Below are 12,585 nucleotides of genomic sequence, written 5' to 3' on the forward strand. Positions count from 1 at the left end.
GCAGCAGCCTTCGTTCTGGCTCTGCCCTCGAAGAAAAAACAGCTTTTCCTGCTGCTCCCGATCTTTTATTCCAAGCCCTCCTCTTCCTATTGGTCAATTTTGGCTCCAAAACCTCTCAGGGGCTTCTGGGAGTTGTAGGCCCAGCCTCACCTATTGCTAGCCAGGCTCCCTGGGCCTAGTAGGCCTCTGGTGGCACAGCCCAGATCATGACAGGTACATTATGATTTTATTTTCTAATTCCATAGCTTGCTTGTTTCTGCTACCTCTGATCATGGAATGGTATCATCAGAACCATGAGCTAATATTTTTCTTCTGTCTTGATCATAATCACATCAAATACCACCTAATGGGGATCTTCCATTAAACCTTGAGGTTGCCTAGCATAACATGAGGCTACTTAGCGACACTTCTGCATGACCTCCTGGAAGCAATTAAGGAAGCACATGAGTCTGTTGCCTGGTAACAGACCTACATTTCTGTAGGCCTTTTGTGCTTATCATACATGTACCAGGTGCACAGGCAAGCAGGTAGGAGAGAAGGATCAGCTAAGAAGAGACCCTCTACCCTTGCCCATGCACCTTTATGTGCATCTTCATGGTTTAAAACATTGGCTTCTGATTACCTCTCGAGCTCTTGAGATGCACAAGTTCCACTTCCAACATTAAGACAGAGTTGAGGACACATGAAACTGTTGGGGGTCTTTCCATGCATTTGTGTCATCTATGAACCAGCCTTTAGAGAGAATTAAATCTGTGTTTTTTGTCATGGTGAAAGAAGTTCTGAAGTGTTGTCACTGTGTTGGCATTACATATTGATGCTTGGATAAGAAACCTCACAAGAAGGGGATCTCTAAAATATCTAAAATACCAGATTCTGTTGCTTCCACAACATCTTTACAGGAATGCTATACTGGTGTGGATTTTGCTAGTGTCAGTCAATATTCTTCTGTAGACGTGTTGGCAGGACACAATCATTTTCTGTGCATGGTGGGTTCTGTTGGTGTCTTGTACCTAGTTTTATTGCATTGTTTCTCTTGCCTCCAGGGACCGGGAATACGATGACATAGATGAAGAAGACCCTTTCAACCCACAGGCCCGGCGTATTGCTGCCCACAACCCCACACGTGGGCAGCTTCGTAGTTTCTGCAGCTACAGTAGCAGCCTGGGCAGTCAGACCAGTCTCCAACCTCCAGCACAAACTATCTCCAATGCCCCAGTGTCTGAGTACATGTGAGTACAAAATGTCAGCACCAGTATCTTATCTGAAGAAGTGAGCAGTCACTCACGAAAGCTCATACCCTACCACAAATTTTGTTAGTCTTTAAGGTGCTACTGGATTCTTACTCTTTTCTACTGCTACATAGACTAACACAGCTACCCATCTGGATCTATCACCAGTATCTTAGGCACCCAAGCCTACATATGGACCTTTACAGGTCCCAAGAACACTGCAGACATAGCCCAAGCTATCTGGCTACCTTCCATCCCTCACACTCCAGTATCACATGGTCCTGCTGAGACTCATAAGTCACTTTCCCATATGCTTCTTCTCCATCTTGCTCTTTTGAGAACCATGATGTGTCTCCATCCCACCCTCCTAACAACTGGCTATTCAGTATCCCCAACAGATTAGATGCCCTGGTCATATGTTCCAACTACTCAATGGATGAATCAGCTCTGGGTCATTCAGGATTTTAAAACTCTACAGACTCTTGTTTCAGAAGGGAATCACATGTATCGCCAGCTGGGCAGATACTGTAGAAAGTCTTCTCAAAGGACTTGTAGATACAGTCCTTAAAGTGATAATACCCTAGTGAATGTATAAGAGACTAAATGGGTAAAGCAATACTTTTTTGGACCAGATATTCATGGCTGCAAGCATTTGATGTTGTCCATTCTGTATCTTCTTTCCCCAGGCAGCACTTTGTTTGAAGGGTATCACTGTTCTGTGTGTTTGCTAGCTCGTTATCTAGGGAATGATTTTTTGAATGGCTCTTTCATTTGATGAGGAAGGATTGCCTGTTTAGCTCCTTCTTACACCCTCCCAGCTGTTTGTTTGCTTGCCTCTCTTTTTGAGAGATTAGTTGCTTGATGAGAAAGGAGGAGAAAAGAGCTTGTTCAAGGAATAGCAACACAGGTGAGTTCTTTTGTCAGGCCCAAGCAGAATGCTACACAGAATGCGTGACTGCTGCCAGCAGGTATTCAGCAACCTCTCAGATGTAGTTTGGGCCTCAGCCAGTTGTGAACTTGTTCCTTTAGCAGTCATGTGTTGTTGTTTTTTGCAGGAGGGGGAATCTAATACTTGATATGATCAAATACTGGACAAAAAGGGAGATGTCCTAATAGAAAAAAATGTGGCATGTATCTTTGCTATTTTTCTGATACCAGTTCCTCCATTCACTGTGCTTTGTTGTTCTGCCCGGTATCAGTTTTTCACTTTCCATGAAGTCTTATCTTGCATATCTGAATATAGATGCCAATTCTCTGCCTTATGCTACTTTCAGGAGGCTGCACATCCCAGTGTGAGGAAGCATCAGCCCAGCTGCTTTACCAATGGGGAGGAACTCCTGCTGCCCCCACCCATGCCATCCCAAAGCAAACAGTTCCACACCCCTCTCCTTATCTTTAGGCTCACTATTGTAACATATCACATGCATCCAGGTTATAGGTATTTTCACAAATAAATGACTCCGTGGCCCTCTTTGGTTATAAATGCTAAATCAAAAGGGTTGTTTAGGAATAATAGGATTTCCTTTTAGCGAAAAAGAACCATTTAATCCTCTTTTGCAAAATCTGGATAAAACTAATAATGGCTCAAACTTAATTTAAAAATAAACCCTCAGATTTGCGTTTCAGTCTTTGCCAATTTTGAAATTACAGCAGCAAAGCTGTTTCTTGTTATATGTGTTTGGTATGTTTCAGCAGCAAAAAATATGAGTTTTGCTTGCTGCATGTGTTTCCCAAATGCACTCTCTCATCTGCCCAGACATGGAACAAAGGGGAGCTGATTAAAACATGCTATTACTGACATACTGTGGAACATTCCTCACACAGAAACATACCACTGAAGAATGCCAGACTTTGGGGGGTTTCCTTAAGTAGGAAGTATTTTAAATAGTGGGAAGCTTTAGGACAAGTTTTCCCTCTCTTTGTACCACCAGTTAGTACAGTCCCATGAAAGCATGCTGCACCACATGCAGAGCTGTATGTAGTAGAATTGGCTGAGTGCTGCCTGTTGGGTCACTAACATTAGCCTAACTTGAGTGTGGAAATGTCAACCCTTCCAACCTACACCAAGTAAAGTGCAGAGGGGATGAACTCTGAAAATCCCTCGGCCAGGGATAGGCAGAATATTCATCGCAACCTACTTGTCAATCACTGGTCATTTTCTAGTGGACCAGCAGTATTGAATTGTTTCCTTCCCCTTCTTTCCTGTGCCATGATGAGGGAAGAGAAAATACGTGTATATCTTTTTCCTTGTCTCTTTAATTCTCACTGTCCTGCCCCTTACTCACCAAGGGCACTCACATAGTGTAGCATGAACTGCATGCTGGTGTGACTCCTCAGTGAGTGACGTTGACAAAGGGTGGAGCTAGGGAGAGCTGAGAGACCAGAGGCTAAAGATATGCACGCACTTTTTCTCTCACCACCTCCCAGTGGCACTATAGAAGAAATGGGGAGACTGCCTTTGGTCCCCAGCAGCCAGCTCATTGAGTTAGCATCTCCTCTTTCCCCCTCCTTCCTTCCTCATCCCTCACCCCATTTAGGATGGCTACTTCTGTGGGAACTTCAGGGGAATATTTCCTAGCCAGAGGCTCGCAACTGAGGTCATTTAATAGACTGTCATCCTGACCTTGCTCCTCTCTACCTGCAGGAACCAAGCTGTGCTCTTTGGTGGGAACCCACGCTATGAAAACGTCCCACTGATTGGAAGAGGATCGCCTCCCCCCACGGTACGGTGGGCGTCAGAGGCCAAATCATTTTTATAACACACCCTTTTATTTCCCTCTGCTTTTACTAACCACACACATATTTTAAACTGGGACGAGAAAGCCTCCTGCTTTTGTCAGAAGCTTAAAATAGTTTTGTTTCTGATGTTAGAGATGAGGAAATGAGCAACTTTTTAATTTAAAAAAATTTAAACGTCACCGAAAATGACAGTCTGAGCCTGAATTTTGTATCTGTGGGAAGATAAAAAAACTGTTGGGAAGTCCTGTCTTTTGGGTGGCTGGCATTCCTTGTTCCCATGGATGTTTAGCTGCAACACCTGTAGACAGCCTTGGGTGCAATCCACTGAGGCTGCATCCTTGCAGGCTAGCTGTGAGCAGCAGTGTGGCAGTAAGAGAGCAGCTCCATGATTTATGGCATTTGGTTCTCAGCCCATCACACCTGCAGACTGTTGGATGGAGGCTGTCCTGCAAACCTGTCACATTGGTGGATTTTCCCACTTATGTCTACTGTGTATCTTAACACTCTACAACCTTGTTTACACAGTGCCATATTTTTAATTTTTCCTCTGCACACTAACATTTCCTTAGTTGTCTTGTTGCTGAGAAAAGAATTGCACATTGTAACTAACAAGAAGATAATATATTCTTGCTTTTTGTTTTTATAAGCCTTTCAAATTTTCTTTCAGCTTGCTTTCAGTGTAAGCAAAAGTACTCTATTCAGTTTGGTGTAATGTTCCTTTGAAACATATCTTGCCTGCTAATATTTGCTTTGTTTTTGCATCAACTTTTGGAGCTATGTTGCCCTTCAAGAGTAAGTTGGTTATTTGTTGTTGGTTTTTTTTATTGTTGTACCTTTCCTTGCTTTGGGGCAGGAGTTTTGTTTTGTTTTGCTCCCTCCTAAAGACTTTCCATGATTTTAAGTTCCCTGTGCTGTGAATTTCCTCTCCCTGTTAGCACCCATAACAGTTCTGGAATCATGGCTTTTCAAAATGCCAGACTTTTACTTGTATGCCCTCAACGTACATGTTGGGGTTAGTGGATTTGATGAGACAGAGGTGTTCCCTGCTGAATACTACACTGGGTAGAGTTGAGGAAAAAGCAAAAATGAGGGACACCCAGAATTTCAGGCTGGTTGTCATTTTCCCAAGTAATATACTGTGTATAGTTTAGTGTCATGATTTAAAACCATGTCTTAACTCCAGGGGAGAAAGTTTGTTTCTTTGGAGACAGCTGGTTACCTACTATATCCCACTCCATATCCTGCAAATACAAAAATACACATGCACAATTATGCCTGACAGTATGACAATTGTGTTTCTTTCATAAAATTATAAAAGACTGTTCTATTGAAAACAGAACAAACAAATATAGCTAAGTGACTAGTGAAACTGAGCTGGGGTAACTTAGTACCCTGATACTTAACATGGGCCAAGGTACAAAGTTATCACAGTGAGAAAATCCATTGTTTTCCTGAAATAAAAGGAACAATAAATGGTAAGTAATTTTCCTTTGGGGATATCATGCAACAGAGTCTTCAGAAAGGTAAAGTGATAGAGCCATTGACTGTAGAGTTTTTGCAAGAAGAGTGCACCCAGGGTAGGTATTTACCCCTAATGTCCAGGACAAGGTAGAAAAACCATGAAAAACCCTTAATTAGTCTTTGGAGAAGTGATTCACAATCTTCATCATTTGCCTGTGCTGGAAAAAATATAGTAGAAAACTTTCCCTTCCCTTCTAATACTGTCTTTCCATAATCAACTAGTATAATCTAATATAGTAAAACTTCAAAGCTCCTTATTTCAATACAGTTCACTGATGGTGCTTTCCCTCCTCACTGGGCTGAATCCTACAAATAGTTCTTCCTCTTGGCAGCAGAAATCTTGTCCAATTCCTCTCCTTTCTGCAGCCCTTCAGCCTTTGTGTCTTTTGTACAGATGGGCATGAACTGGCTCATGGACTAAAGTTTGTGATGAATTATGGCTGGTTCGTGCTTCACAAAGTCAAGTTCGTGGCAGGTCACCCAGCACGAACTTTCCATTAACTTTCAAGCTGTTTGTGGAGGTTCTTGCCAGTTCATGAGCGGAGACATTCCAAGACAGACTGTCTCCACTCAATCAAAATGTTTACAGAACTTCAAAGCAACAACTTGGAGACAATGTAGAGGAACATCTGGGGGAGGTCCCCTGTGACTTTGATTTTCTGGCTTGCACAGGATCCATTCTATACACTCTTGAACCTTGGTCATTTTGACAGGCACAGGTCTGGTTATTTTGACAGGCACAGGAGGGTATAGAAAGGATCCTGTGCAAGCTAGAGACACCAAACTTGCAGCTGACCTCCCCTGGATGCTCCTCTACATGCCTTCCAAGTTTGGTGTCTCTAGCTTGTACAGGATCCTTTCTATACACTCCCTAACCTCCTGAACCTGTCAAAAGGACAACCTGACAGCTGTCATTTTGACAGGTGCAGGTTCAGGAGGTTGAGGAGTGTATAGAATGGGTCTTGTTCAAGCTAGAGCCACCAAACTCACAATTTATCTCCGGCTGACTCTCCTCTACCTGCCCTCCAAGTTTGGTGAGGATTGGATTTATGGGGTCTGAGTTATGCCCCCCCCCACAAAGAAGGTGCCCCCAGGAAAGTGCTTTCTGGGGAATTAGAAAGCACTTAACTGGGGGCACCTTCTTGGGGAGGGCTGTAACTTGGACACCATAATGCCAATCCTCACCAGACTTGGAGGGCAGGTAGAGGAGAATGAGCTGGAGATCTCTTGCGAGTTTGGTGTCTCTAGCACACCGGGGGGGGGGGGGTATTCTACCACCTCATGAATTGAACCTTTTGTGAGGCAGCTAAAAAACTGATGGTCCATAGTTCGCAAATGGGGCATGTCATGAACTGAACCACATTTTCCCAGTTCATGCCCATCCCTAGTCTTTTGGTCTGCAAGGGTCCTCAACCTCTGGCTTTCCAGGAGTCACAAGGGGCTTCCAGTGGGAGAGGAAGGTGAGGGAGAGATCCCCTCTCCACCAGCAGAACCTGTAAGATCCAACCCATGGTGTTAGAAGGTAGTCCCATTCTACTACTGGTTTAAAGAGTTCAGATTGAAGCTGGAAGCAGGGGAAACAAAGACTGGGAAGTAGCAATTTGAAGGCAAAGAGATTTGTGGCCACAGAAAAGAGATTTTTAGCCACTGAGTAGCTACTGTTTTGCTTTGTTTTTCTGTTGTTCTGTAACAAGATTTTTAATTGGATATGCATATCAGTCTATAAGAGAAAAAAATAACTCTCTTAATTTAAAATTCTGACTTAAACTACTCCCCTGGTAGTAAAGAGTGCTTAATGCCAACAAAACCATGTGCCCACTATTTGGCTAAGGAACATATTCAGCAATTAACGTTTAGGCTTACTTTCCACATACTCAGAACTTTACTGTAGTATTGCAAAACATCTTTTTGAAAACTATGCATTGCGGCATTTAGGTCTGACCTACAACAGAGGTGCCATCCGTGGGGATGACACACACACAAAATGACACCACGTGGGACAAGCAGCCCCAGAACATCCATGTTCATCAACAGTATGTTGAATAAAAAGGCAGGAAATTGATTTGGGGATTTCTTCTTTGTTTGGTTTCGTGTCAGTATTTGAAGAAAAAATGTTTCTTATCTCTGATTATTACTAGCCTGAGTTCAGCTTCCAATGTGACGGTTGCAGGGGAGACAGACGGAGACAAGTGCCTTCGCTCTCCTTTGTCCTTTGCATATGCTTTTCATCTGAAAAATACCTTGCACTGTTCATCCCTGCCTGAGAGATGAGAGGCCTTCCAACGTAAAGGCAGTTTGAAGACCTCTCCGGTGGTACAGTTCCACATGTTCTGTTTCAGAAAAGATAGAGGCAGGGCTGGTGGCAGCATACCCCAACGTGAGGGCAGCTGCTGGGGCCCAGGACTTCCAGCAGGGTCCACTGAAGCCATCCACCTGTGCAGTCTTCACCAAGCCACTCCCTGCAAACTCTCTCACCTCCCATGCTCCTCTCTGCCCAGGATGTCCAGCACAGTCAGGAGCATAGAGGGGTTTGCCACTGGGAACACAGACAGTGGAGGGCTAGCGGGTGAGTGAGCTGGCTGGGAAGGGCAGGCAGGCAGCCAGGGGAGGGAGGGGCATGCAGGCAGGTAGTTGGAAAGAATGGTGTCAGCATAAGATGGCAACAGGGAGGACCCAGGCATTCCCTGTCCAGGGCTCTCCCAGGCATACTCTACCCAGGGCATCCCAAAACCTGGAACCGGCCCAGCATGGAGCTATAGAGGAGAAGGAAATGGAAGGCACTTACAATTCCTGTTCCTTCCACATCACTGTCTCATGGTCACACTGAGCTAGGCGTACCCAACATAGGGTTACCAATGTCCACATGGGTCCTGGAGTTCTCCCAGAACTACATCTGATCTCATGACTACAGAGATCAGTTCCCTTGGAGGAAATGGCAGCTTCAGTGGATGGCTCTATAGCACCACCCCCAAACCTCCAGGAATTTCCCAAGCAAGAGTTGGCAACCCTCAACCAAAACTGAACTGAGTCTTGTCCACAGCACAGACAGATTTAGGCTTGGTGTAAGATACACTGTGGACATGCCGGTTCAATGTACATTGATCTTGCGTGTGCTCCTGAGTGGTATTCTGTAATGAGATGCTTTCATCAGAGGCACACATCCATGTATAAGAGAAGGAATAGCTCCCTTACTTACAGCTGTGTCCTTGATGAGAACAACTCTCAGGATTTTTGTGATAGTGTGGCTTTATGGAAATAGAAGCTCCAGGATGTAGGCCAGCAAGACTGTAACCATGGACTCCCGTGCCATGAGGATTCAAAGCCTAGGCTCTGCATAGGGCTGCCTGAATCAGGATGAGCTGAAATTTTAATACAGGCTGGCACAATTTCATTTTTTTAAAGCCCCAGTGATTGCTGTGCCATCTTTTGCAAGGACTATTTTTAAATTGGTTGTCTAGGTGCTGGAAGTGGGCCAACTTCGGAGGTTTTAATCTTGCAGTTGCAGAATGTGCAGTTATTGGGAAGCTCAAGGATGCGTATGAAGCAAAATGCTGCCAGATTAATTCCAGTACCTCCCTCCACATACACAAAACAGCACAATTTAAACAGGCTTTAAATCCCTTGGGGAAAGGCTTTCAAGCTTTTTTGAGTTCCAGAAAGATATTGTGAATGATTCCCCCCCCCCTTCATACTGTGGTATGCAGGAGACTTTCTCCCACTGTTCCACCTCCCTGTTCATATCCACACTCTTGCTTTCTCTCAGTCTTAGGGTCTTTGCAGACAGACAAACAAAACCCTGCTGTTATTCCTTAGTGCTATGCTCCCACTGTTACTGTGGTTTTTATTGTGTTTATGCCCTGCCAGTCCTCCAAGGAACTAAGGCAGCGGGGGAATTCCTGTTTTATCTTCACAATAATCCTGTGAAGCAGGGCTGGTTAAGAATTAATGGCTTTCCAAAAAGTATCCACTCAGGGTCTAACTATATGATAGGTTGTTTCTGGGTCCATCCCAGGGTCCTGCCAAGTGGACGTCTGCTGGGGATTCCTGACTGAAACTTGTATTCTCGGGCATGTGGGTGCTGATTCAGCTCATGACTATGGTGTATGAGAAGAAACAGCTTAACTCTTCCTCACCTGTTTCCTGACTTGAAATGGTCCTGAGAAGCCATTCTTTATGTTCCTCGGGGAAACTTACATGTAGCCTATTGGTATTAACGTTGCCCATCGTTACAGGTAATACAGTGGTGCAAATAGAGTCTCCCTGAAGCCCTTGTAGGTTGGGCAAATGGCATAGGGCAGGAGACTTAGTCCACCCCCTTCCTGTACACTGTGGTCCTGATCCAAATTGGCCCCCATGCACATGAGAATTCAAGTTCCAGCCAGGAATTCCTAGCATACATTGGCTTGGCAGGAGCCAGGACAGACTCAGGAACAGTGTGCCACATAGTTAGGCCCTCAGTTTCAAAGCTGAACGGGTATTTGAAGCCAAATCTGTCAAAATGCATCACTCCATTTACTATAGCACTCTGGCTGCTGAATGCAGTAAACACATGAAGTCCTTACAACAGATGAAGGGGTTTGAAGGCGTACGTGTGGACCCCACCTAACAACTGTGTGTTTTGTTGGGGGGGGGGGGTCACCCGAAAAGGAATTTACAATGGTCTCTAGTTGTAGTGTGCTTGTTCTAGGAGAGGTAGACCTTTTTCCACCAGCAGACCATTGCTCAGTTTCCAGCAGATCATAAAACATCTGCTGGTTGCTGGAATTCTTGTAAAGATCCTGCTTTGCACATCTCCTGCTAAAAGAATCAGGGAACAGATAATGTGAAGGAGCTCTTGGTAGACCAATGGGCAGACTCATGCATTCAATGCAAATGCTACATTTTTAGCATGTATAGTAGAATATGTGCTGACAAGTAAGGTGCCAGGTGACTTTTATCCCAATTGAGTAATTAGTGTTTCCTCAACTTTCTCATATAAATAGGGAATCTCATTCTCATTGAAGCCCTTTAAGGGACCCTTGTTTTGTAAACAGAACTAAAGATAATCTCAGGAGGAGGAGGCTTGTTCAAAATCTTTGCCTTGCCTATTATTAGATTTGGGGGCCTCAACAAAGAATCAAAGCACTTCACATCCATATTCTAAACTCTTTTTAGAGCCACTGGAACATTTTTGTTTGGGGAAATTGAATTGATATGATAGAAAATAGCAGGAAATTTTTATCGTTTGAGAGTTGGGGATCTTTCAAAAACCTGTTTAGATGGTAAAAATATTTCGGTAGCAGGCATTCACTAAGACAAACCCGGAATTGGTGTGTTGAACTGTTGAATCTTTCATAATAGAGCCACTTTCTTATCCCTTCCTTCTCCAGCTGTTGCATGAAGAATATTTTAGATACTTGATTCTGTTGAATGTTTCTTCACTCAACTAGACTCATTGTCTTTCCAAACACACAAGGCATAACCCTTAGTTTCCTTTATTCTGGGTGCTTTTCTGTTGCCATCTCATTCCTACCTCACTGATCATCAGGATATATGTGGTTCTGTTGTTTCCACCAACATATAAGATGAACAAGTTTCACCTAAGGCTTACAGAACAGATCGGGACAAATTTTTATAGTTTTAATACTACTCTTATGGGACTTTGCATAAACACATTGCAGCAGTAGTAATAAACCCCCCTGTCTGTCAGCTAGCAGTTGGAACTATGTGGTATAACTTTTCTCATTTTTCTTCTCTCCTCAGTATTCTCCAAGTATGCGAGCCACCTATCTTTCGGTTAATGATGATCACAGGCGACAGTACAGCAACGAATTTCCAGCCTAGCACCCACCTTGTAGAAAAAACCCCGCAAACAATGTTTCTATAGTGGAACTTGACAAAAAAAAAAACTCAAGGTGCGTGGACTGCAGGGAACAGTAATGCCTCCATAGTGAAGTGGCAGAGAAGGGCATTTGGAGAAGGCATCAGTGGAAGAAGGCACCCACTGGGATTCTGGATAATCTGCCTAGAGGGGTATCCTCTGTGTTCAAACCGGCAGCTTTTGTTCACAATTCTTAGTCTTCCTCTCTTGTACACACTGGATGGTATATCTCCAACCTCTGAGCTAACGGCTCTGAATTCTTCTCCTGAACTTATCTCCTGGTCCTTTCCTGCCACCAGTGCATTGTATTCCCCAATCACTTTTGGGGGAGGGAGGGATGAAGAGATTTGGGATTGCCTCAAATTTGTGCAAAGGCTATTAATTCCTGTTTTCTTTTCCTTTGCACTGACTTTTGGGGCTGTGTTGTCCTTGTTTGACAGTGTGGTTCGGGCTTCCTTTTTTTAAAAAAAAATAAGAGCAAATAACAAGACCAGGACACTGTACAAGTAAATAGATCACTGACATGTGGTGTACAATAACCATGAGGGAAATGGGAGCTTGCCACAAAAGCAAATGCTCCTTGCTGCTGAGTCAATGCAATACCAACCACTAAAGTGGATTTTGTTTTTCCTCTGGAGAGGTCACTGCACAAAGCCTTCTGCCAGCTTGGCACTGTGCTACTTGAGCAGCAACATCCCCTGCCAAAAGCAGCACCTATCTGGAAGGTATGGTACAAGATCTGCACAGTATTTCCCCTTCTTCACCAGTTTCCTTTGTTCCTGGAATTAACTCACCAGCCATTGCTATGGTGGCCTCAGGTATTATTTGGAACAAACTGATTTTTTTTCTTTTTTATGTGTGTTTCTGATTTGTCATGTTTTTAATTTGTATTTTGTTTCTTCGAGTGTTTTATATCAACTTTCCAAAGAACAAACATAAAGTTGACTTTTCAAAAGAATTTTTAGTGGAAGATCACAAACCTGGAAAATATCCATTTTTAGCACCATTCCCCTAAGAAACAAAGCAAAATTAATCTCCCAAGTTGATGCAAATCTCCACTGCCGTGTATGTGAGAAACCTTCAACAAACATTCTTTACTCTCATTCTGTTGGGGGGGGGGGGGCCCTAAGTGGGGGGGGAAAACTGGATCTGAATTAGTGTGTAATGGCTCCAGAGGGCTGCAGTGATGATTGTATTGACAAACAATGGTGTTAGCCCAGTTTCTCTTAAGTAATT

General features: G+C 43.8%; 1 protein-coding gene across 1 annotated transcript; it reads left to right on the forward strand.

Moving 5' to 3' along the window:
- Positions 1-1,014: 1,014 nt before the first annotated feature.
- Positions 1,015-12,235, forward strand: TTYH2 (tweety family member 2; the record flags this gene model as incomplete). The annotated part of the gene is made up of 3 exons (XM_015408565.1): positions 1,015-1,229; positions 3,874-3,952; positions 11,232-12,235. Coding segments are annotated over 3 exons (375 nt in total), but the record flags the coding sequence as incomplete, so codon positions are not given.
- Positions 12,236-12,585: the final 350 nt, after the last annotated feature.

Source organism: Gekko japonicus, unplaced genomic scaffold (genome assembly GCF_001447785.1).
Source record: "Gekko japonicus isolate JY-2015 unplaced genomic scaffold, Gekko_japonicus_V1.1 scaffold57, whole genome shotgun sequence".
Lineage (NCBI taxonomy): Eukaryota > Metazoa > Chordata > Lepidosauria > Squamata > Gekkonidae > Gekko > Gekko japonicus.